Here is a 24,409-nt window from a genome sequence, read left to right on the forward strand (position 1 = left end):
GTCATCTCAAAGGTATACGCTGCTGGTCGGGGTTGTTTAGCCGCTTCGATTGTACCAAACACAAGTCAATATGCGGTTTATACGTGTGTCCACAAAGCCTTTAACGCGGAAGACAGCGACTCCTAGGGACTCACACCCGGGATCGCCCTCACATTTGAGTACAGTTCACTGACTTCTGAGTAACAAGTAATGTGCCGACTTTTGAGTACATTATCTCCTCTAACCAGTGCGCTGTGTAAACTAGAAAACCTAGCACCATCGTAGGAGGTAGAGGCGCAGGCTGTCGCGCTGGCATCCACAAACGTGAATAATGAGCACTGTGAAGTTGTGTAGACCATGTTCGGCACGGCATCTTTCTGCTGCGTTGGTTCGCGAAGGTCGGCGAGTAACAGTATCCGTCTGTTGCGAAGCTTGCATGCGTCTGCTAGGACGTGGGTGCTCGACGGCATTCCAAGCACTCGTGTTCTCAACTGTGTTCTTTCGTGATGGGTCTTTTAAGAACGAGAACCGACAGCGATCGGCAGCTTGTACTACATGTATATATATACGGTCCTATGCAGCCGCTTGATCACTGCGGTAGGGCTTCGCGAAGGCTGGGGTAGGACTGGCTCATTACATTATGTATTCCTATCATCGCCACTGATGTGCCCAACCTGCTGGTTACGATGCACCTGCTCAACGAGTTCTTACTATGGCCAACTTCCACGAGAATAGTACATGTATCGATGTAGTGTCAGCCAGAGCCGTGGTGTCCGGTACGAATTTTCTGGGCAATGCGTACTGATAGGCCTAGCGCCCAGCTTCGGCGAGGTCAGCACAAAGTCGCCGCTGCGTTCGTGCTGGACATGAGTGGTCCATTAGCCGTGCCCACAGTAAACTATGCTAATCGTCGCACTGAAGGATGTCCATGTCGATGAGGCGCGAACTCCAGCGCAGCGACAGCGTGCAGCCGATGTCGCGTTCGATGGCCTTGAAGTTGCCCAGCTGCTCGGTGGGTGGCAGCCACGCCACGAGGTTCAGGAAGGCCGGGTGGTGCTGCGGCCAAAGTCATTGATGACAACGTTCACCGCGCTACCTCCGCATTGGGCCGTGGGAAACTGAGCATTAATGATCTAGGGGGGAGGGGGGTCATGGGCACGGAAGACGACGCGCGTCATGATGAAGTGCGGTCTCCTTCATGGAGCGCCGAGCTTACCCGACACGAACGCGGCCTCCCCGTGCCCCGCTCGCTGTCAAATACGACGACCCGGTGCCCCATGACGTCGCCGCACGACACGAAGACCACCCGGGCACTTTGCTCGCGGCATCTGGTGCTTCTCAGGCTTTAATCACCACTCCGTACCTGGTCAGTTCACTTCCACGGGCACAACCACAGCTCCGTCGATGTCTTCATCAACTCCTCCTTGTCCATGCCGACGCTTGCTGCGGCGACTCCTTGCCCCATGACATCGCCCCGCGACGAGATTCATTAACAACAGCAGCAGCAGTCGCTTGTAGCTTTCGTTCCCGCTTCAGCCGAAGCGCAGACTCTTGATGCTTGTGCATGTCCTTCTTGTTTCCGTCTCTGCAGACCCTCGCTGCTGAATGGAGCGACACTGCTCTCACCTTTGTCCTGAGATGATTCGCTATGCCGGCACGCGAGGATTTCACGACGCCGCGTACTCAAGCTTCTGGACGGCCATCCAAAAGAACTGCAGCATTCATCAGCGGCGCTTGTCGTGATATGCAGAGGGAGTGCATCGATCTCTCTGTTCGAAGACGATGACAATTTGAAGCGCTGCTTAGGACACGAGGACGAGAGCAGTGTACCCTCGCGTACCCTCTGCGGCGCAGACTGCGCAGCGTAGTGCGCCGGGCGTTCTCACGGTATCAGGCCAAGTCAGGCAGTGTTTGAACGCCCAGATTCGCTGCGCGGCGAGCTTCAAGCGCTGTCAGAAGAGTAGCCCCGTGAAGCCGTCTGTCACGCCTGTCACAGCCAAGGCAGACTGATCTTCATTGCACCCACCACCCACGACGGTCTCCTACCCCAGAACCCACAAATAAGAGACCAGATAACGGTGCTAAATAAACTTAAGGTATTTATACCAGCTAATAATCGGGGTTTCTGTTCCCTATCACCCTGGAATCCACCCACGAAAACAGCTGGAGCAGCGCTAACGAGGGCGTCTGCTCCTCGCTCGCAGGCGCTTTGTGCACTGCTGAAGCCGCGGACCAGGGATGGATCCCCAGTGCCGCTTGTATCCACCATGGAGCGGGCACGACCCGCGCTCGGCAATGCGGCGTCTGCGTCTGCTGCCGCATGGCTGAGCGCGTGGACTCACTCGCCATTTTCCTCCGCCGGAGAGACTCGACATGAAGGTCAGCACGACGCTCGTGGTCGCGGCGCTGGCCGTCGCCGCCGTCGTCTCGGCCGACACCGATGTGTCGGTCTGCCGGGACGCCACCTACACGATCGTGGCCTCCCGTGGCGCCATTTGCTCGGGGTCCGGGAGCGCCCCCGTCGGCACGGCTTGCCCCTTGGTCGGAGATGTGGCCACGGCCGACTGCCACTCGTACCTGCCGTCGTTCGACGGATCGCAGTGCACAGCCAAGGAGAACGCCGAGTGCACCATCGTGAACGGAGACACGTGGGGCTGCGTCTTCCCCTCCGTGGGCTGCAGTGGCAGCAGCTCGACGCCCTGCCCCGTGACGAGTTTGCCGGACACGAACGAAACCTCGACCCCGTGCCCCGTGACTTCCCTCCCCGACACAGCGACCCCATGCCCAGTGACTTCTCTTCCTGATACAGAGACTCCGTGCCCCGTTACAAGTTTGCCGGTCACAGCTACGCCGTGCCCCGTGACGTCGCTGCCAGATACAGAGACATCTACCCCCTGCCCGGTCACCTCGTTACCGGACACCGAATCGACGACGCCTTGCCCCGTCACTTCGTTGCCAGACACGGAGGCGTCAGCAGGTTCATCTGCGTCAGCAACGACCCCGTGTCCCGTGACATCCCTTCCTGACGCGGAGTCTCCAGGAGCAGGCTCATCGAGCTCGACAACGACCCCATGCCCCGTGACCTCACTGCCAGACACGGGTGCTTCCGAGACTGGATCAACGACAACGCCATGCCCGGTTACGTCGCTACCTGACTCAAGTGCCTCTAGAACGGGTTCTTCAACAACGACTCCTTGCCCCGTGACTTCGTTGCCCGACACGGACGCTCCGATGACCTCGACTCCGGCATCGACGACGCCTTGCCCCGTGACATCACTTCCGGACACGGACGCTCCGGTGACCTCGACTCCGGCATCGACGACGCCTTGCCCCGTGATTTCGTTGCCCGACACGGACGCTCCGGTGACCTCGACTCCGGCATCGACGACGCCTTGCCCCGTGACATCGTTGCCCGACACGGAAGCTCCGGCAGCCACTACGCCGTGCCCGGTAACTTCGCTTCCGGACACCACGGCCCCGGCCGCTACTACGCCTTGCCCCGTGACTTCGCTGCCGGACACGGACGCTCCGGTGACCTCGACTCCGGCATCGACGACGCCTTGCCCCGTGACATCGTTGCCCGACACGGACGCTCCGGTGACCTCGACTCCGGCATCGACGACGCCTTGCCCCGTGACTTCGCTGCCGGACACGGACGCTCCGGCAGCCACTACGCCGTGCCCGGTAACTTCGCTTCCGGACACCACGGCCCCGGCCGCTATTACGCCTTGCCCCGTGACTTCGCTGCCGGACACGGACGCTCCGGTGACCTCGACTCCGGCATCGACGACGCCTTGCCCCGTGACATCGTTGCCCGACACGGACGCTCCGGTGACCTCGACTCCGGCATCGACGACGCCTTGCCCCGTGACATCGTTGCCCGACACGGACGCTCCGGCAGCCACTACGCCGTGCCCGGTAACTTCGCTTCCGGACACCACGGCCCCGGCCGCTACTACGCCTTGCCCCGTGACTTCGCTGCCGGACACGGACGCTCCGGTGACCTCGACTCCGGCATCGACGACGCCTTGCCCCGTGACATCGTTGCCCGACACGGACGCTCCGGTGACCTCGACTCCGGCATCGACGACGCCTTGCCCCGTGACATCGTTGCCCGACACGGACGCTCCGGTGACCTCGACTCCGGCATCGACGACGCCTTGCCCCGTGACATCGTTGCCCGACACGGACGCTCCGGCAGCCACTACGCCGTGCCCGGTAACTTCGCTTCCGGACACCACGGCCCCGGCCGCTACTACGCCTTGCCCCGTGACTTCGCTGCCGGACACGGACGCTCCGGTGACCTCGACTCCGGCATCGACGACGCCTTGCCCCGTGACATCGTTGCCCGACACGGACGCTCCGGCAGCCACTACGCCGTGCCCGGTAACTTCGCTTCCGGACACCACGGCCCCGGCCGCTACTACGCCTTGCCCCGTGACTTCGCTGCCGGACACGGACGCTCCGGTGACCTCGACTCCGGCATCGACGACGCCTTGCCCCGTGACATCGTTGCCCGACACAGACGCTCCGGTGACCTCGACTCCGGCATCGACGACGCCTTGCCCCGTGACATCGTTGCCCGACACGGACGCTCCGGCAGCCACTACGCCGTGCCCGGTAACTTCGCTTCCGGACACCACGGCCCCGGCCGCTACTACGCCTTGCCCCGTGACTTCGCTGCCGGACACGGACGCTCCGGTGACCTCGACTCCGGCATCGACGACGCCTTGCCCCGTGACATCGTTGCCCGACACGAACGCTCCGGCAGCCACTACGCCGTGCCCGGTAACTTCGCTTCCGGACACCACGGCCCCGGCCGCTACTACGCCTTGCCCCGTGACTTCGCTGCCGGACACGGACGCTCCGGCAGCCACTACGCCGTGCCCGGTAACTTCGCTTCCGGACACCACGGCCCCGGCCGCTACTACGCCTTGCCCCGTGACTTCGCTGCCGGACACGGACGCTCCGGTGACCTCGACTCCGGCATCGACGACGCCTTGCCCCGTGACTTCGCTGCCGGACACGGACGCTCCGGTGACCTCGACTCCGGCATCGACGACGCCTTGCCCCGTGACTTCGCTGCCGGACACGGACGCTCCGGTGACCTCGACTCCGGCATCGACGACGCCTTGCCCCGTGACATCGTTGCCCGACACGAACGCTCCGGCAGCCACTACGCCGTGCCCGGTAACTTCGCTTCCGGACACCACGGCCCCGGCCGCTACTACGCCTTGCCCCGTGACTTCGCTGCCGGACACGGACGCTCCGGCAGCCACTACGCCGTGCCCGGTAACTTCGCTTCCGGACACCACGGCCCCGGCCGCTACTACGCCTTGCCCCGTGACTTCGCTGCCGGACACGGACGCTCCGGTGACCTCGACTCCGGCATCGACGACGCCTTGCCCCGTGACATCGTTGCCCGACACGGACGCTCCGGTGACCTCGACTCCGGCATCGACGACGCCTTGCCCCGTGACATCGTTGCCCGACACGGACGCTCCGGCAGCCACTACGCCGTGCCCGGTAACTTCGCTTCCGGACACCACGGCCCCGGCCGCTACTACGCCTTGCCCCGTGACTTCGCTGCCGGACACGGAAGCTCCGGCAGCCACTACGCCGTGCCCGGTAACTTCGCTTCCGGACACCACGGCCCCGGCCGCTACTACGCCTTGCCCCGTGACTTCGCTGCCGGACACGGACGCTCCGGTGACCTCGACTCCGGCATCGACGACGCCTTGCCCCGTGACATCGTTGCCCGACACGGACGCTCCGGTGACCTCGACTCCGGCATCGACGACGCCTTGCCCCGTGACATCGTTGCCCGACACGGACGCTCCGGCAGCCACTACGCCGTGCCCGGTAACTTCGCTTCCGGACACCACGGCCCCGGCCGCTACTACGCCTTGCCCCGTGACTTCGCTGCCGGACACCACGGCTCCGGCGGCTACGCCTGCAGCCACGACACCTTGCCCGGTCACTTCGCTTCCGGAAACTTCGGCTCCTACCGCTGAGGGCACGGTCGCGCCGACTCCGGAGCCCACCGCTGAGGCCACGGTCGCACCGACTCCGGAGCCCACGACGGTGACGCCTACGCCCACACCAACTCCTCAGAGCAGTTCGTTCTGCAGCAAGTTCTCGAGCAAGTTCTTCTGCAAGGCCATGTTCCTGAGCTGCAAGTGGGACTCGAACACGAGCCTGTGCGTGGGCAAGTAAGAAGCAAGTTTTTAAAACGTGAACAGTGATGCATCAATTTTGAATTTATTCTCGTGGAAGTGGTGTAGGCAGAACCCAGAAGTCACACCTTGAACAAACCAAACCATGAAACGTGCAAGAAATTGGTTTGCTCGTAAACTACGCAGATTTCCGAACCAAAATTACCGCTTTCGCTGGTTTGTGGTCAGATCCTTCCAGCTTTCAAACCGGGTTCGGAGTTATGTAGCGTAACAGGTTTGGAGTTACTGTGGCGCTCATTGGCTACAAAAGGCTATACAAAGATATCGTACACTTTCGTAAAGGTCCGCATTTGTTGAAATAAATTCTCGGGCTGTAGAATACCCAAGTATGTCGTTAAGAATTGATGTACGAGCCACAATTAATGAGCACCTTAAGATGCACAAGAGTTTGGCACAGATTTTGAAGTTGCTCGAAGTGAGCTACGACTAGCCCGCATAATATTAGACGGCGTGGGAGACTAGAGATTATCTTTAAAACACGATCAACTTTCCGGGCATTCAGCGTTGTTAACACTGTTCTAAAGTAGCGAATTACCGCTGCTAAGCAACAATTGGATACTGAACAGACCAAGCGTATGCAAACAACGCGTCTAGTTTTTTTTTTCAGATTTACAGAACATTTCAAAATTGGCGGAGCTGCACTGTTGTTAGGGTCCCCAATCCCTAACTTAGGGATCTTATTATTATCCATTTACTTCTTGTGGTCATCATTGATGACTTGATGACTCATCAAGTTAACAGTAAATCATGTTGACCATTCTTTTTTTTCTCGCGAGCAGCATTGCAGAGAACTTGGTGACTCCTGTGAACTAAATTTTTCGTGTAAATTGAAGCTGGAAATTCTTGTTGCACGTGCCAAGCGCCAGGGGAGGCAGCATCATAAACAGCTATTGCTAGTTTTGATCCTCAGCCCACGCAAAAGGACGACAGTTGCCCCCATGCCGCTTTCATGAAACAAACGCGGGCCATCCAACAACAAAAAAACTAGCCAGTTCATTTCGTCGTCACTGGCAAAATATCTACTGGCACACGCCTTAACTGATTGTGAGTATTATGCGAGCTCTTCTTGTGACTCAGCATTGAATTCCGTACCCCTACACAGCAGAACGTACTATGAAACAATATTTACGAACAAATTTCTTACCAACAAATGAGAATTCATAACGTCCTCCTCCCAATTCATAACTTCCTCCTTCCTTAATGCTACTCGAGCAACCTCAAAGCGTACATGTGCTCGTATCCTAAGGTTTTTGATTCACGGGTAAAAATTATACTAAAATGCCGCAGACAGTTAGAAACTATGATGACGCTTCTGGAAGATGAGTGCGAGAGCAAACGAGTTCAACGTAGCTCTGAACAGCAATAAGTTATGCTACCTGCCAGCGTCTTCAAGAGTGTCTGCACGAATTCCCCGCTTTATCACGCCTGCACCGTTTTGTCGTGGCCCACCCTCGGGTGTTTGCTATACGCAGGCGCGCTCTCTTAACAAACGCCGAGGGAGCTGTTCAAGCACCACCCAGCGCTTCGGATATCTCAATCTTGGACGTCACCATTCATTACGTCTCTCTTAGCTCCGTAGTCAGAACGGTTTTTGCTTATCGAGAAGTCACTAACCTGTAACAAGGATACTTTCTACTGATCAATAAGATAATGCACTGTATGTTAAGGAAACTACTTATGTAGATAGCCTATCTATCCCGAGCTTGCAGTAGCCAAATTGTGAACGCGACCTACGTATCAGCGGAACTTACGGGAGCTTTAGAGACGGAACCACTTCAGAAGCAAGCCGTTGGTGTGCGCACAAATTGTTCACGCAGACGAACATCAGCCTCTTTTGATCTTTCTTGAGAGACTTCGCATCAAATTCGCCATTTCCACTGGTCACGGCTAGTGCTGTGATGCGATCTTGCCTACCTGTAAACACATATTCCCGTCCAGCGCTCGAACGACCTAACTAAATCCTCCATTCGCTCCTTCGTCCTGGATTCCGGAGCTCCAAGTTGGAATAAGGGGACCGTTCGAAGGTTTGATTGAGCCCGTGGCATCTTAACCCTTTCGCGATGAATGGGCGCATTTTTCGGGCAAATTTTGCGTGTAGATCCCCCTTGATTTATCGAGTAAACTTGTTGAATATCTGGATTTATATACTCTCTGACGTCGTGTCTGCCTGTGTAAATTTTTTTTACCGCAAAAGAAAGTTTGAGGGCAAATGCCCATATAAATCATGAGCCGGAGACTGGCTCAAACTAACAGTAAGCTTGCTTGCAACTACTTATCTTTGGGCGTTCCCGTGGTCGCACTGATCGAAGCGGTTTCTCAATCGCGATAATTGTTGTCGTGGCCTTGCCGAAGAGCACGATAACATCTAACCGCGATCCATTCTGTAAAAGCCGCACTGCCTGCGAATGTGCAGCCGCGGTTCAAACCAGCGCACTGGTTCGCAAAAACGACATGCTTGGTTTAGAGTTACAAAATGAAACGTGTTCAAACCATGAAACCGATTCAAACCTGGTTTGCCGGTAATTTTGGTTTGGTTTGAACTGGCCGAGATTTGGTTTGGTTTGGTTTGTTCTGGGTGTGCCAGAAGTTGTCGAGCAGACGCATTGTATTCTTGGGCGCATTAACGGCGAAGATAGGAATAATTATCCACTCCTATCCGAAGCCCCATCGTGTACTACTACTTACATGCATGAGCGGCTTCATACGCCGAAGCCCCAGACGTACAGTATGAGGTGCCGCTGCGCACGATCGGTCGGTTCTCGTTCTTAAAAGACCCATCACGAAAGAACACAGTTGAGAACACGAGTGCTTGGAATGCCGTCGAGCACCCACGTCCTAGCAGACGCATGCAAGCTTCGCAACAGACGGATACTGTTACTCGCCGACCTTCGCGAACCAACGCAGCAGAAAGATGCCGTGCCGAACATGGTCTACACAACTTCACAGTGCTCATTATTCACGTTTGTGGATGCCAGCGCGACAGCCTGCGCCTCTACCTCCTACGATGGTGCTAGGTTTTCTAGTTTACACAGCGCACTGGTTAGAGGAGATAATGTACTCAAAAGTCGGCACATTACTTGTTACTCAGAAGTCAGTGAACTGTACTCAAATGTGAGGGCGATCCCGGGTGTGAGTCCCTAGGAGTCGCTGTCTTCCGCGTTAAAGGCTTTGTGGACACACGTATAAACCGCATATTGACTTGTGTTTGGTACAATCGAAGCGGCTAAACAACCCCGACCAGCAGCGTATACCTTTGAGATGACGGGGCTCGAGCACACTCGAGAAAAAAAACTTGCCGACCAGGTACCGCAGGACCCATTGGAGGGTGGTCGTCGCTGCTGGCTGGCCGGTCATGGCTTGAAACGCACCCGAGTGGCCACAACTCATCTTGTGCGAGTCGCTGGGGGAAAAACACTGAGGGCATGACGTTGAAGTTGAAGTGTGATCTACACTCCGTCCAGGACCATCAACCAGGAGATAGGACGAACAGGTTCTCGGTAAGTATGCAGCTGGATCATGGGCCAAGCGTGTGCATGGAGTCACTCTCGATCTCCCGAATGCGCAGTATCAATCAGCGAGTACGTGTTTCGTTCGCATCGTTCGTTTCCCTTTTCAACTCGAAACTCGTACGCGTGCGTACACTATTCATCGCCGAGAATGCGCAGTGCACTGCACTGAGTACAGCGATGGTCGCGCCATTAGCATACCCACCCACCCCCCCGAAGCCGCAGAATCATTGTTCGTCGGCAACGCCTACATGACACCCCAAGCATGCCAAGCGTGACGTCCAGCGCGTCGGCAGCGCGGTGTAAGGATTTAAGGGTGGATTCGCGCTTCAGCGTACTGACTTAGTCGAGGCCATGTTGAATGCGTGCGTCCACTTAAGATCAGCTGGCCTCCAGTTCAACGTCGCCTCGGCCGCCATTCCGCGATTCGCCCGGCAACGCCCAAGCCCGAAGCCAGCCCCCGCCCTCTCGTACCGAGTAGGAAGTACCCAGCCCCTTCTTCAGCATGGTCGTCAAACTCCTGCAGCACGAGCACGGCAAGGGCCGCGTGCGCCTGCTCAAGGTGACGCGCACGCCCGAGAAGCACTCGGTGGTGCAGCTGGAGGCGCAGGTGCTGCTGGAGGGCGCGCCCGCCGCCAGCGCCTACTACGACGGCGACAACGGCCACGTGCTGCCCACCGACTCGGTCAAGAACACGGTCTGGGTGCTGGCCAAGAAGCACGAGTTCGCGTCGCTCGAGGACTTTGGCGTCATCCTGGCCACGCACTTTGTCACCAAGCACCCGGACATGGTACGTCGACGCCCCTTGTGGCCTCCCCACTGAGCCGCGTCTTACAGAGGTCTAACAGCGTCTCTCTATCTCTGTCTCTACCTGTATCTCTCTGTGTGTTTGCCCCGAGCAGATCAGCGTGGCCAAGGTGAAGCTCTTCGAGACGCCGTGGGAGCGGCTCGTGGTGCCGGACTCCAAGGGCCAGACGCGCGCGCACCACCACGCCTTCGTGAGCGCCGGCGCGGGCTTCTCCACCGCCTAGTACGTGGCACGATGCGTCCGTCAGCTTTGTCAATGGATCCCCCCCCCCTCCCCCCTGCTAACACTCTGCCTGCCTCTCTCTCCTCCTTTGCCTTTGACCAGTGTGGTGGCTCGCAAGTCGTCGCGCGGAGCCCCCGAGGTGACCGTGCAGGGCGGCGTGGACGGCCTCAAGGTGCTCAAGACCACGCAGAGCTCCTTCGTCGACTTCTTCCGCGACGAGTACACGACGCTGCCGGACGTGCCCGACCGCCTCGTCAGCACGTGCGTCACGGCCGCGTGGAGCTACACGCCCGGCGCCGGAGACTTCGCCTCCAGGGCGGCGGAGATCAAGCGCGTGCTGCTCGAGACGTTCGCGGGCCCGGCGGACGCGGGCGTGCCGAGCCCCGCCGTGCAGTTCACGCTCTACAAGATGGGCGAGGCCGTGCTGGAGGCGTGCCCGTACGTCAAGGACATCAAGATCACCATGCCCAACATCCACAACAACCCCATCGACCTCTCGCGCTTCGGCTGCAAGAACATCCACCCGCACGGCGAGGTCTTCCTGCCCATCGACGAGCCGCACGGCATCATTTCGGCCACGATGGTGCGCTCGACCTCCAAGCTCTAGGCGCGACGCAAGGCAGTGCAGTGAGTGGATCATGTCTATCGGGTTGGGTTGGTTATCCAACTGAGGACATAGTGCATGCCTGGGAAGTAAGGTTGTCGTGCTAACATTATTAAAGAGCACTGCAGTTGAGAGGAATGTTTCAAGTGTGGGTGTTGCCTTAAGCCATGGCAAGTTCCGTTAGCATTAGATTGGTCACCACTATCCTCGTGCTCCTAGTCCCTTCATAGAGGGAACAAAATCCTGGTTCGTACTTGTACAAAATGGCGGGAGTCGCACCCCACGCGTTGGTGTGGCTGGCGAAGCCCGCACATGGTTACTCGTTTCGCATTTGCAATGCGCGCTCTGCATCTAATCGTTCGCCGGAGCTCGTCGGTCCGCTACCTTGGCTCAGTCGTTCTGAAACACCTCGTTCTGGTAGTCCTGCACGATGCTTCCAAAGCGCTGGATGCATTCGATGTGGGGGAAGTAGCGCACTTCGAAGATGGAGCGGTCATAGGCCAGCACGCTGCCGATAAGCTTCACGACCTTGGGGACGGAAGGTTGGGCCGGCATCGCGAACAGACTCGTGGGCTTGGCAGGAGGAAGCGTGACCGCCCGAGCGTACACCAGCCCTTCCTCCACCAGCAACGACATGGCCTCGCGCGTATCCTGCAGCGACAGCAGTTTGTTCATCTTGGCGTGGGCGCGCGTCTCGGTGATCCCTGGCGTCTGGAGAATCAGCGACAGCAACTTGCGCTGGATCGCGAACAGGAACTTGTAGTTGGTTCCGCCGTCCATCTTGAGCCACGGGAACGACAGCGTGTCCTTCTCGCCTTCAAAGACAACCTGGGGCGTCGACAGTGAACTGGTGCTCGGAACCAGCGAGAACGGCCGCAGCATCCACACGTCGCAGTGCTCCTTGACAATGTAGCGCTGGTCGTAGTAGGCATTCACGCAGATCAGCACCCCCTGGTCAACCAGCGAGTCGAGACACGCGGCCACACGCATCTGCAGGGCATCGCGCGCTTCGTCGTCGGTGGTTGAGCGCAGATTCTCCACCAGAGCTGGCAGTGTCAGTCCTTCTTCGCCGCTCTCGCGCACGTGAGCAACCACTGCCTGCGCTAACGCTTGCTCCGACGGGCGGGATTCAACTGCGCTATCGTCGCTGTCTTCCATTGAAAACGCCTCGCAGGCGCTCAGCAGCTCCGAGTCGTCAACAGTCACCGCGTGCATCTTCGTCTCCACTCGCCAACTGTCAATTAGAGCCGACGCCTTCGTGACGTTCACCTTATTGGCCAAGTGCGCGGCAAAGCCAGACCTGTCTTTCAGGCTCTTGCAGGTCAAGAGGCTTTCTCTCTTCGTCGAGCTAGGAAGCCTCTTGCCGTTCGTTTGCTGCGTTGCCAGCGCGTCATCGCCGTCCGCGTCCGCATCGAAAATTGTCGTGTGAACTGCTGTAAGCGAGCACGTACCAAGCACTTGGCAGCCCAGTTCCAAAGCACACTGGCCAGGCGTGGCGTTCGTCGGGAAGTCATCCTCGAAGAGTTGATCACTGTTGTGAGGTCCACCGACAGAGGCACTACGCGGTCTCCTTTCACTTGACTCCGGCCTGCCCGCTGAGATTTCCTCCAGCGTAGAGCTAACCATACTCTCCTGCTCTGCAGCCTGCTGAAACAGCAGCAGCGGGTACGACAACGTGGTCACCTTGAGTGAGTCTTGCAAGCGCTGGCTAGTAGAATAGCCGCGACCTCGCTCCTTCTCGGAAGCGCGAACAATCCAATTCTTCAGCCAGAGGTACCGCCAAACCAGTCGGATCTCGTGCGGGGTCCAGAACGAGATCAACTCCTCAGCGACGAGCGGATGATACTCTTCTCGTGGAGACACGATCATCATTATCGCCCGCCGAAAGAGCGCAGTGAGCCTGGTGGATCGTTGAATCGCAATCTCCTCATCGAACAACCCCCCAGGGTTGTCAGACAGCTCCGCTGCCCGCTTCGCGTTCTCAAACAACAGCTTCACCACGGGCTCCATCAGTTTCTCCTTGAGGCGCTTCTTCACGTCGATCTTCCGTTTGCCCAGCTTCCGTGCGATGGCCACGAGACCGAAGCCCGTTCGCGAGATTGTATGGTTCCGGAAGGCGACCTGCTCCTTCTCACGCTGCAAACCTTGAGGAATGCTCACTTTCCACCGACTCTTGGAGCTGTCAATAAAGTACTCGACCAAAAGCTGCTCGTGCTCATCTGTCCACGTGAGAGCCTCCGCTTTTGACTGCGTTTCGTCATCGGGGTGCTTTTTCCTATGCTTTCTTCTCACCTCGACAGCACCATTACTTGCTGTCCCATTCTCACCAGACTGAGCCAGTCGTCGTTTCTTACGGGGTCGGAAATTAGAAGATACAATACCGCTGCTCGTAAAATTGGGTCCATCATCGCCATCCTCGCGCTTGTGTTTGGGCAGAGGTTTGCGCGACTTCGGTATCCAAGCGAGAATGCGATGCATTCGTCGAGCACGCGTTTTAATCGGCTTCGGGACCTCGGAGACGGCCGGCTCGTTTTTCCGTGGGTTCTCCACTTCCATAGTCATCTGCTCGAGGCACAGACACTCAAGAGCCTCCCAATAGCGATCGACATCGCACCCGGACTCCAACGAAAAAGTCAATGGCAGCGTGTTCGCGAAGCTGTACGTCTTCTCCGTGAATCCGACGATGCGAATTGAATCGAGTTCGTTCACCCCGCGGCGCTGTGCACCTGGCTCACCCGGAGATAAATAGCTTTCGTTTTTGTCGTTGTCATCCAGTACAATTCGGACCTGCTTGTTGAAGCGAAAGAGGCCGCCGAGGGCATTATCCTTCAACGCCCGGGACAGCACACCATCTCGTCCATCCGTGTACCCGGCTCGAAGGATCTTGACAAGGTGTTTCATTCCAATCTTGTGAGGAAGCACCAGACCCAGGTCTGCTAGAGTACCCAATACCTTCGCCGTCCGCTGGGACTCGTGACTCCAGATCTTCTCACGCAGTACCTCCGGGAGAGCGTCGAACGTGCGCTGGTGCGCAATGGCTTCTTCCACTACAGCAAACTCAGCATCTGTCAAAATGCCGCCACCCGAGAAAATCTGAATGTACAAGTGCACGGGCATCGAGTGCAGAACGGATTCGCGCGAGAAAACAATCCCCTGCAAAGCAGATCCCGGCTCACCCGACGAAGTTCCAGACCCATCGCAGTCGCCGTCGCCGTCGTTCAAGTCTTCAATCGATCCGTCATTGCCATCACCGGGGAGCTGAAGGTTCGACCCGTGCTTATGCAAAGCGTCCCACAGAAACCGGTGTAGAGCTTTACATCGATACATCACACCGTACGCAAACCCGAGCTTCCTAAACTGCTGGTTGTGAATGCCTGACTTCTGCTGGCTGACGAAACGCCGGATCTTGTAGCTGATTTCATTCCGCGTTGGCGAAGCCGGGTCACTGACCTCAGCCTCAATGTCAGAAGCATGCCGAATGGTTTGCAGCCCGGCCTCCCTGGCCTCGTCCGAGTCTGAAGCCAGCGCCTTGATCTCATCAGTTCTTGCGAGAGGTATCCTTGGGTCAGTCCGGCGTCTCTTTCGGGCTGACCCTTGCTCCACTTCTTCACTATTGTCACCTCCAATCTTATGAAAACGAACCACCTCACCTTTGTCGGCATTGCGATGAATTCTCCTCAGACGCTCATCGCGACAGTAATTCTTCACGAAGCCTTGAATGAAAACGTCGTTGTGTTCATATCCAGGCGCCACTACGCAACGCAGCGCTCGGAATTTAGTTGAAACATTACGGGCAGGCAACGGAAGCTGCAGCAGTCGCAACTTTTTCGCCAGTTCCAGTTCCGTTGCGATGCGAAAAATCGACCGTGTGTCCACTTTCCCCACTGCAGCCGGCGACACTAAACTGCCCCCATTGCTGTGGCCTGCACCCTCTCCACCTGTGTTCGAAGACGCGTTCATCTCCGCGCGCTCCGTCTCCATACTAAATACACTGGCGCGCAGCGACGACAGACTGATGATCTTTTCGTCCTCGAGGCGCTCCAGAATGTGCTCGCGACGTCGAGCACTTGTGCCGTCAACCTCCGCCCCGCCAAGCGCCACCTTCAAAGCCTTATTTGCTCGAACCGTGTAGGGCCGTTCCAGCTTCACTTCCATCGCTGGTGCTTCCTCCACGCTAGCGTTATCTGTAGAATGAGTTGCCAGTGACGAGGTGTCGTCTGCTACGTCTGGCGATGGCAGCGCCTTGTCGACAGTGTTGCTGCTGGGTGCCATCGAGTCGAGATACAGCCGGAAGGCCTTATTCTTTCCCAGGATAATCGACTCCGCCTTCAATCTGTACATGCCCGCCAGCACACTCACGAGTTTATAGGGCAACTTGCTTCCTGGGAGCACAATTTCGTTACGCAAGTCGATGATGGTCGCGCCATTTTCCGCGCTGTCTTCAATAATCCCATAGATCTGCCGGAGCAACCCGAGCTCCAGCACAATACCGCGGCGATAATTCGAGTTCCTCCGGGAGTTTGGCGGCTTGTACCGCACGCAATTTAAAATCTTCGGCTCGAGGCTGGCGCGTCGCGAGGGCTGCAGCACGGCCTGGAAGAGCTCCAGCGGGAAGTTCTCGTCCACCTTGCACTCCTGCATAATGTGCGAGCGCAGCACCTCGAGGTGGCGCTTGTGCAGGTTCAGGTCCCGCCCCAGGTCCGACAGCACGGACGAGTGCGTGGGCAGCCCCTTCAGATACGTCTCCGCCGCTGCGCAGAGGATCTTCTTGCTCTGGTCGTCCGACTCGAAGTCGGCCGACTCGTCGAACATCTGCGGCTTGAACTCGGCCGCAAAGCGCGGCAGGTGGATGATGTTGAGGCGGCGCATGGCTGGGCGGGCCACGATCATCATGCGCTTGACCACGAGTCCGTACGAGATGAGCGTGTCCAGGCAGTTGTGCAGCCGCTTGACGGTGCCGCCGCCCAGCAGCTTGGTCAGCGTCGTCACGGTCACTCCGAGCACGCGTGCGTTGCCCACCGCCTCGAGGATGCGCAGGTGCTCGTCGCCCAAGTCCGCGGCGATGGCGCGCACCGGAATGTTGAGCGCGCGATGGCGCAGCTCCTCGCACGCCGCGACCATGACCTGCACCTGATCCTGAGTCTGAGTCTGCTGCGCCACCGCCTCCTCGTACGTCATGCGCGCCAGCTCCTCGGCCGTCAGCAGCGTCGCCTGGTCGCGCACTTGAGCCGTCTCCAGTATCTCTCGCTTCACTTCCACGGCGTCCTGCTCCTTGGCAGCGGGTCCGGGCCGCTTGTGCTTCTTGCTGGGCGTTTCTGTGGAGCTGGCGCGGGCGGCGGCGCCCCGGAAGAAGCGCAAGACGCCGTGGCTCGAGCGCAGCAGCCGCCACACCTGGCGCCGCACGTGCGCGTCATCGGCCGGGTCCACGCTGGAGAAGAGCGACGCCACCGACAGGCCGGCGCTGCCTTCGAGCGCGATGTGGTCCATGCACGCGGCCACCAGCTCGCGAGGCGGCCGCACGCGCGCGCAGGAGCCCGAGGACGGCCGCGGCGACATCGGCGTCGAAGTGATTGCCGCCGAGGTTTGGATGGCGATGGCGATGGTGGAAAATAATAGTGGACACAATTTTCGATGAAAAATATTTTGTATTATGGCTACATAGTAGAAATTGTGTCGTCGTACATACGAATATTCTAATATATGCATGTGTATGAATACAATAACGCGGAAATAAACATACTGATAACATAGTATAGTAGCTAAAAGCTTGAAGCGATATTACTTCGATATTAGCGAATCGACCAAAACGATATCCCTACTTAAGTATGTAGGTTTCCTAGGACGGTAGAGCAAAGTCACCTTACCTAAAGGGAAGGCAGGTTCGTAAGTGCGATGTCCCAAAGTCTGAGCACACCAACGTGCTGGGGTTCGATAAGCAAGAGTTTGTATTCATACTTCGCACGGGTTGCTCGACACCTACACCGGTTACGACACGACACACACGACGAGTTGTACAGGTTATTCAGCACATATACGGATTAATCGATACTACATGGGTTACTCGACGCGGCATATACGGGTTACTTTACACGCCTTCCCGACTTTGTAACCAATTCCTTTCAAACTATTCGCCCGGGCATATCAATGTCTACGCAAACCGGCAGGGTAAATGATGAGAACAATAAACTTACGTGTACGATATGATTTAAAAGCCAAAACAAGGGACTTGAATCAAGAAAATACCTGCTGCACCAGCGACGTGGGGAAGACTCGCTGGCAAGGGGGGTTGGAAAATCGTACTTATAAAGGTCGTGCGCTGTGTACACTACTTCTTTTTTTATAAATCTTCTCGAAGCCGACCTAACGCATCTCCTCCGCCAGCTTCGCAGCCGCGGCAGCTGTTCGTTTCACTTAGGGCTTAGTAAATTTGGATGCCCATGTCTATAGGAGCAGACACTTGCCCAGCAGCCGGGGCTGGCCACGCCAGCGCGTTGAGAGCTGGCTTCCTGTTGCGTGACCATCGCTGGGTCTCTGACGCTGCAATGTATGTTAGCAGGAACCGATCATCAGCATGCTGCTGACTTCTTGTTTACGACATTATATCACAGAAATAAGCTCTCTTTCCGCTTTCTCATGTGTATTTCCAAGTTCTAATTTGATCATTTTTGATGGTGCAGCGAATTTAAACCTCACACCTGTGGAAACCGATTATTTAAACGGCCCGATAAAGGGCGAGAAAATGGATTTATCAAAAATACTGCGTGATACACCGGATCCAGAGCTTAAATTTAAGGGCAGCTACAGCTCTGTCGGAGCAGTAGAACGCAAGATACAGTCTGATTAGAGAACTGCTAATTCTTTAGCGGACCGGAAGTACTGCGCATCTTGTCCTCGCGCCCCCAAACAGAGCCTTTTTTGTGTGGGCATTTTGACTGGCCACGTGTGCCCTGCTTCTCTATCTGCAGAAACCAGAAAGTCGTATTGTCATACTTTCCAGCAACATTCGGGGTCGGATATAAGCGGAGGGGCGGCGATTACTATTTAACATTATTGTTATTATTTTCTGATTAGATGTCATACAATACTATAGCATATTATAGGAATTCATTCATTGTAACCCATAGTGCTATAGTACTCCGTTGGATGCTGTCACAACCCATCTGTGCCGTTACCGCACATTGCCACCACCGTACGCACAAAGACACGCAAGGGCGGGTGGTCGACGTCGCCGTTGTTGCCGATCCGCGCCGGCCCCACATTCCGGTGAGACTCGCTGCGCGCAGGCCATGAACTCGACGGCGGTGCAGCAGCAGGTGCGGCGCTCGCTGTGGCGCGCGACTCGGTGGCAGTCGTCGCGGCTGGCGCACAGCGCGGCGTCGCAGGCGCCCAGCGTGTCCACCCACGCGGTGTCCTCCGCCTCGAGCGACGCGACCGAAAAAGACGGCGAGCAGCAGCCGATCCAGACGCGCCGGGCCACGACCAGCAGCAAGGGCTTCAACCTCATGAGTCCGCACTCGGCGGTGGCGGCCGACGGCGACTCAGCGTGGAAGCGGTCGGCGGCGGCGGCGGCTACGAAGGACAAGCACCGCCGCAAGAAGAGCGGCGGCTACAGCAAGAGCAAGTGGTGGGCGGACATGGACCGCGTGTCCTTCCGCATGCTGCTGACGGAGGAGATGGGCTCCAGCAAGGTCTCGTCCGTGCTGCGCAAGGTATGGAGAAGCTGCTGTGGGTGGGTGGCTGGTTGTATGCCTTGGAGACTGACGCTGTTCTGCTTGTTTCCTGTGTGCGCTGCAGTATATGGACGAGTTCCCGATCCTGAACAACAACTGGTCCGACCAGGAGCTCGTGATGATCGTGTGCGCGCTCATCAAGATGAACCGCAGCGAGATGGCGCTGGAGGTGCTGCGCAATCAGATCAAGGAGCCCAACCGCGACCGCCTGAACCGCGTTGCGGCGGCCAGCGCCAGACTGGGCAACGCGCAGGTGGCTCTGGGCGTGCTGGAGATCACCAACCACTTCAACATGGTGCCGGATGTGGTCACGTTCACCAGCGCCATCCACGCCTGCGCCCGTGGCGGCAAGTACGACATCCCGGTGGCCCTGAACTTGCTGAACGAGATGATCTCCGTTGGCGTCAAGCCGAATGCGCGCACGTACGGCGCAGCTATCTTGGCCTATGCGAGGCTGCAGCGCTGGGAGGAAATCGAGGAGCTGGTGAGCTCCATCCAGTACAAGGACGACGCGCACAAGACGGAAGTGTTCACGTGCGCTATTATCTCGTGCGCGCGCAACCGGCAACACCACTACGCGTCTCGGCTCTTCGAGTTGCTGCTGGAGGATGGCGTCTATCCGGGTGATAATGTTTGCAACGCCACGCTGAGCTCCTGCGCGCGGACATCCGACTTGACGCAGCTTCGCCGCATCTACAAGCTGGTCGAGCGGCATACTACACCGTCGATATACTCCTTCAACTGCATGATCTCGGCGTTTGGCAATGCTTGCAAGATGGACGAGGCGATGCAAATCTTTGAGACCATGCGCAAGGAATCTACCGCCACCCCGGACGTCGTGACGTACAACACCCTGCTACTCGCAGCGGTGCGCTCGCGGAAGGTGGACATGTTCCCCAATATCTTGTCGCTGATGAGCGAGGCCGAACTCAAGTGGGACGCATACACGTTGAACATTCTGCTGGAAGGCTGCACGTTGACTGGTGACAGCGAAATGGCCAGGCATTACTGGTCAGAGGCGACACAAGGAAACCAATCCGGCTCGGATGAATCGGCGGAGGACAAAACAACCAAACAGAATGTCACCCTGGACCGTGCACACTACGAGACGCTCATGGGCGTTTACTTCGCGGCCAAGGACTATAAGGCCACCATTGATCTGTGGCAGAACGACAGGCTCTGTCGCCGCCGCGCCAAGAGCTCCAAGTCACTCAACTTCTTGATCCGCGCATGTGAAGGCCTCAAGGACGACAAGACGGCGGTGGCGATCCTCGCTGAGTTTGCCGACCGTGGGCAGCCCCTGTCATCAATTACGCACCACCACATGCTGGAGGTATTTCTCGCCGCCGACAAGTACAATGCTGCGTCGGCGTATCTGCACAAGATGCTAGAGGTGGACGGCTTGGTGTCCACATTCTCGTTCACAGTGCTGATCAAGTACCTGGCCAAGAACAAGCGCCACTCGGACGTGCTGGCGATGTTTGATCTGTACCTGGAGACGCGTGAGACTTCCTCTAAGGGACAGAACCCGCTGCTGCACTACCCGACGGACGCAATCTACATTCTGACAATGCGCTCGGCTGTGGAGCTGCAGGATCACGAGACTGCGCTTGCCATCTACGGCGACCTGCCCACCACGATGTCCATGGCGGTTCGTACGGAGCTGCTCGTGTTGGCCATCTCGTCGTGCGAGCGCGAGGGAGACTGGCGAGCTGCTGTCACGATGTATGACGAGATGACCGGGAAGCTGGACGAAGACACGAATGTGGAGATGTACAAGCACATCGTGAAGATTGTCGCTAGCGCCGGCGAGTTTGACCGCGCTCTGGACGTGGGTGGAGGGCAATGGTACCGTCAGAACCGGCCTGACAAGGGCTGGGGACTGTAAGATGGGCTCAGAGTGTGAGCAAGTTTTGCATTCGGCGGCAACCAAGTCCAACCGCGTAGAGATGAGATTACTCGCGAGTTCTTTGATTACTCGCGAGTTCTTTGATAGTCTGTGTAGAAGTTGTTAGCTTTTGGATCCATCCTCATCTACTGCGGGTGGCGCGTAACAATGCTGAAGAAATCGTCTACTAAAACTAACTTTATGGGGGTTAACCTTGCACTGCAATTATTCCATCCACTTGATCGAGCCCACCAGCAAGTTCCGCGAGGGCAGCGGGCCCGGTGAAGGCACCAGGAGCACCAGCTTCTGTTCTGCCACCCGAACCTCCTTACTGCACACACGAAAACACACAACATTAGCAATACGCTCCAGTTGAAGCACTTGACATTCGCAGACGTACATGAACACGAATCCTGCAGCGGGGGCACCGAGAAGCCACGAGAGGTCTGTTGACGACAAAGAGGACGAGTCCTGGCCGGGCCTTGGGTGCGCCACTGCAGCCAACGAGTGCCCTAGGTCGGCCGTCTTCTCGACGGGCACTACCCGCAGGCGGTCGGTCTGCGTCTCTACCTGGCCTACCGGAAGCATCACATCGGACACCTTCATGTCTGCAATACAATAGCAAAGCACACGACGTAAGTGGCAAGACTACTAACAATCACCAAGTGCTCAGACACCTATCCGTGCGTACCTTTAATGGCGTAGAAGGACACGTCCTCGAATGAGAACTCGTTGATGCAGGGCGACAGCGTGGGGATCGCCACGCTGAGCGAGTGCGCGCCGTAGAAGTACTCTCGGATGCAGCTGATGCGCGCAGCCGAGCGCAGCTTGCTGTTGAGCGGGACGACGCCTCCCGACCTCGCCAGCTTGACGATGGACCGGTCCACTCCGTTGGCGTTGGCGCCCGCGAGCGTGCTCTGCAGGCGGCTGTAGAGTCGGTCCTGGCCGATCACGAGCACCACGTCCACGTCGAAGTCCTTGATGGCCTGCACCAACAGGTCGAAGCCCATGCCGTCCACCCAGCCGCACGTGTTGACCACGCAGCCGGACGCGTTCACCTCCTCGTCGTTGGCCAGGCGCCGTTTGACGGCCTTGGCCAGCTGCTGCTGCTGGTAGCGGAAGAGCTCGACGTTCTCGGAGGAGGCCGCGTGGCCGTAGAAGAAGGCCAGCGGGTTGGTCAGGATGAAGTCCTCCTCGACGCTGAGCGAGTTCATGTCCAGCGGCGAGGCCGACAGCGTGCCGGGCACGCTGAGGCAGCCGTGGCCCACGTCCAGCTCCACGAGCGTGGGCTTCTCGCCCAGGCGCAGCGCGTAGTTGACGAGGATCTGCGTGAGCGTCGACTTGCCGCTGTCCACGGGTCCGCACACGAGCACGCGCGGGCCGGCGGCGTGCTTGGCCTTGGCCAGCTCCCGGCGGCGCTGCAGCTGCGCGTGGATGTTGAGGTAGCTGTCCATGGGCGTCTCCTCGGACGTGTAGGCCACCTCGGGCGCGCCGCGCACCTCGAGCGCGCAGCCGTACCACGTGAAGATGGCCAGCTTGCGGTCGCGGAAGACGTACTCGCGGCCTATGGCCAGCTCCACGCCGAAGAGCTCGGCCGAGCCGCTCTTCAGGCGCACGCCCACCTCCGTCTGGGGCGGCACCTCCACGCGGTACTCGCTCTCGCGCGCCAGCACCACCTCGGTCGTCGCCGTCGTCGCCTCGGCCATGATGCTGCTGCTGCTGCTGATCAAAAAGTGACTGGCGGATTGTATGCACTATTGTCTCGTGTGCGCCACACCAAGTAGAGCTCAGTTAAGTTGACATGGCTACACTTTGGGCGAGACGACATGCAGCGGCGCACGGCCATCAAGCGGCAGCCATGGACCAAGGACGCGGCGGCGCGGCGCCGGGAGACGCTGGCGCAGCAGCGGCAGGCCAGGAGGGACCTCACGGCGCACGCGCGGCAGCTGGCGCAGCAGCAGGAGCCGCCGTCGCCCTCGGGGCCCGCGCCCATGGACGTGTCATCATCATCTGCAGCTCAGACCAAGCGCCGCACCCGCGAGGAGCGCGTCAAGCAGCGCCGCGAGCACTTCTCCAAGCAGCTGATGACGCCCGAGTGGCTCATCGACGTGCCCAAGGACCTCAACGGCAGCGGCAGCGCGCTGGGCGAGGGCTGGTACGTGCTGCCGAGGCCCGAGGGCAAGCGCTGCCTCGTGGTGGCCAACGGGTGCGTATCTGGCTGCCTCTGTGTGTTGGCTACAGTTGAAGGCAAAGGTGCTTATGGTTGGTGGTCTATGACGGTGCAGAGGTAACACGGTGGCGAGGATTCCGTCTGGGGGGATCCTGAAGAAGTTCCCGTCGGCGCTGCCCTGCGGCTCGCACAAGACCAACAAGTCGAGCGACGGCTACTGCATCTTGGACTGCATCTTCCAGGAGCAGGACGCCACCTTCTACGTGCTGGACGTCATGTGCTGGAAGGGCTACCTGCTCTATAACTGCACCACCGAGTTTCGGCTTTACTGGATGCGGGACAAGCTCTCGGAGGGAGCGACGGCGACGGTCACGCCAGCCAACCCGTTCCGGTTCTTGGTATGGTGGCGGACGTCGAGTGTGTGACTGTGAGTGACGTATTACTTATACTGACCCGTTTGACTTTGTATGTGGGCAGCCTATTCCGTGCTATGAGAGCGACCCGGCAGGGATCATGGCGGCGTACTCGACTACCTATCCGTTTCTCAAGTACGTGGCGTGCGCTGATAAGCGTCTTGATAGGTACCTCTTCATTATCTTGCCAGTTGATTGTGTATTTTTGTAGAGACGGACTCCTGTTCTACATGAAGGCTGGTCACTACGAAATGGGGCTGTCCCCGCTTGCGCTGGTCTGGAAGGATGCCAACACAAGCCGTTTCTACGTCTACTCGGCGAAGCCCTCCATTGTGCTACGTCTCGAAGGTGACAACGAGTTCGCCACGCTAGAGGGCATCGTTCTCTTCACTGCCGGCCAGGACTTTATCCAGCAGCACGAGGTTCGAGTGCAATGTCTCCTGAGCAATGTCTTGTGTGCTCAGCGTACTAACTTCGTACTTGCATTTTGTTTTAGCTGACCGAAGGAGACCTTGCGAGCTTTTCGTTCGAGCAACACGAAGTGGACGAGAATCGGACCCCGCATCTCACCGGCCTGACGTTTGAGAAGCGCTGCTCGCCGCAACGAGCCCTTCCGGATAGCTGGACTAAAATTTTGTTCCAGTACAACGCGAGGTCGGAAGGCGTACCGATTGAGCGGATTTTGGAGGTAAGCATTCCGCGATACTCCTCGGTATTTCATGTAAGAGTTTGCTTACCTTTGTGTTTACTGGTGTGGGCTGATAGGCAGCCCAAGTTGCCACCACGGAGGTTGAGATGGAAGGATAGAGCGATGACTCGGTGAACAGTATTTATTCTTCGTCTATGCTAAGGG

The 24,409-nt window shown here is 57.8% G+C and overlaps 7 protein-coding genes across 7 annotated transcripts; 3 read left to right on the forward strand and 4 right to left on the reverse strand.

The window, feature by feature from the left end:
• Nucleotides 1-882: 882 nt before the first annotated feature.
• Nucleotides 883-2,328, reverse strand: PHYSODRAFT_321302 (hypothetical protein; the record flags this gene model as incomplete). Its single annotated transcript, XM_009516480.1, has 2 exons — nucleotides 883-1,035; nucleotides 2,131-2,328. The coding sequence occupies 2 exons, from the start codon at nucleotides 2,326-2,328 to the stop codon at nucleotides 883-885; spliced, it is 351 nt and encodes a 116-aa protein (XP_009514775.1).
• Nucleotides 2,329-2,444: 116 nt separating this feature from the next.
• On the reverse strand, nucleotides 2,445-4,928 carry PHYSODRAFT_473046 (hypothetical protein; the record flags this gene model as incomplete). Its single annotated transcript, XM_009516481.1, has 2 exons — nucleotides 2,445-2,714; nucleotides 4,638-4,928. Coding segments are annotated over 2 exons (561 nt in total), but the record flags the coding sequence as incomplete, so codon positions are not given.
• Nucleotides 4,929-10,226: 5,298 nt separating this feature from the next.
• On the forward strand, nucleotides 10,227-11,358 carry PHYSODRAFT_477479 (hypothetical protein; the record flags this gene model as incomplete). The annotated part of the gene is made up of 3 exons (XM_009516482.1): nucleotides 10,227-10,511; nucleotides 10,624-10,751; nucleotides 10,854-11,358. The coding sequence occupies 3 exons, from the start codon at nucleotides 10,227-10,229 to the stop codon at nucleotides 11,356-11,358; spliced, it is 918 nt and encodes a 305-aa protein (XP_009514777.1).
• Nucleotides 11,359-11,745: 387 nt separating this feature from the next.
• On the reverse strand, nucleotides 11,746-16,911 carry PHYSODRAFT_475688 (hypothetical protein; the record flags this gene model as incomplete). Its single annotated transcript, XM_009516483.1, has 2 exons — nucleotides 11,746-15,503; nucleotides 15,846-16,911. 2 exons carry the CDS (start codon nucleotides 16,909-16,911, stop codon nucleotides 11,746-11,748), a joined length of 4,824 nt encoding a protein of 1,607 aa, XP_009514778.1.
• A 2,078-nt stretch (nucleotides 16,912-18,989) lies between these two features.
• PHYSODRAFT_472839 (hypothetical protein) lies at nucleotides 18,990-20,973 on the forward strand (the record flags this gene model as incomplete). Its single annotated transcript, XM_009516484.1, has 2 exons — nucleotides 18,990-19,064; nucleotides 19,150-20,973. The coding sequence occupies 2 exons, from the start codon at nucleotides 18,990-18,992 to the stop codon at nucleotides 20,971-20,973; spliced, it is 1,899 nt and encodes a 632-aa protein (XP_009514779.1).
• Nucleotides 20,974-21,371: 398 nt separating this feature from the next.
• PHYSODRAFT_463462 (hypothetical protein) lies at nucleotides 21,372-22,661 on the reverse strand (the record flags this gene model as incomplete). The annotated part of the gene is made up of 3 exons (XM_009516485.1): nucleotides 21,372-21,485; nucleotides 21,514-21,581; nucleotides 21,665-22,661. Coding segments are annotated over 3 exons (1,179 nt in total), but the record flags the coding sequence as incomplete, so codon positions are not given.
• A 138-nt stretch (nucleotides 22,662-22,799) lies between these two features.
• Nucleotides 22,800-24,379, forward strand: PHYSODRAFT_476071 (hypothetical protein; the record flags this gene model as incomplete). The annotated part of the gene is made up of 5 exons (XM_009516486.1): nucleotides 22,800-23,179; nucleotides 23,259-23,541; nucleotides 23,639-23,691; nucleotides 23,768-23,978; nucleotides 24,053-24,379. The coding sequence occupies 5 exons, from the start codon at nucleotides 22,800-22,802 to the stop codon at nucleotides 24,377-24,379; spliced, it is 1,254 nt and encodes a 417-aa protein (XP_009514781.1).
• Nucleotides 24,380-24,409: the final 30 nt, after the last annotated feature.

Source organism: Phytophthora sojae (assembly GCF_000149755.1).
Source record: "Phytophthora sojae unplaced genomic scaffold PHYSOscaffold_1, whole genome shotgun sequence".
In the NCBI taxonomy this organism is placed as follows: domain Eukaryota; phylum Oomycota; class Peronosporomycetes; order Peronosporales; family Peronosporaceae; genus Phytophthora; species Phytophthora sojae.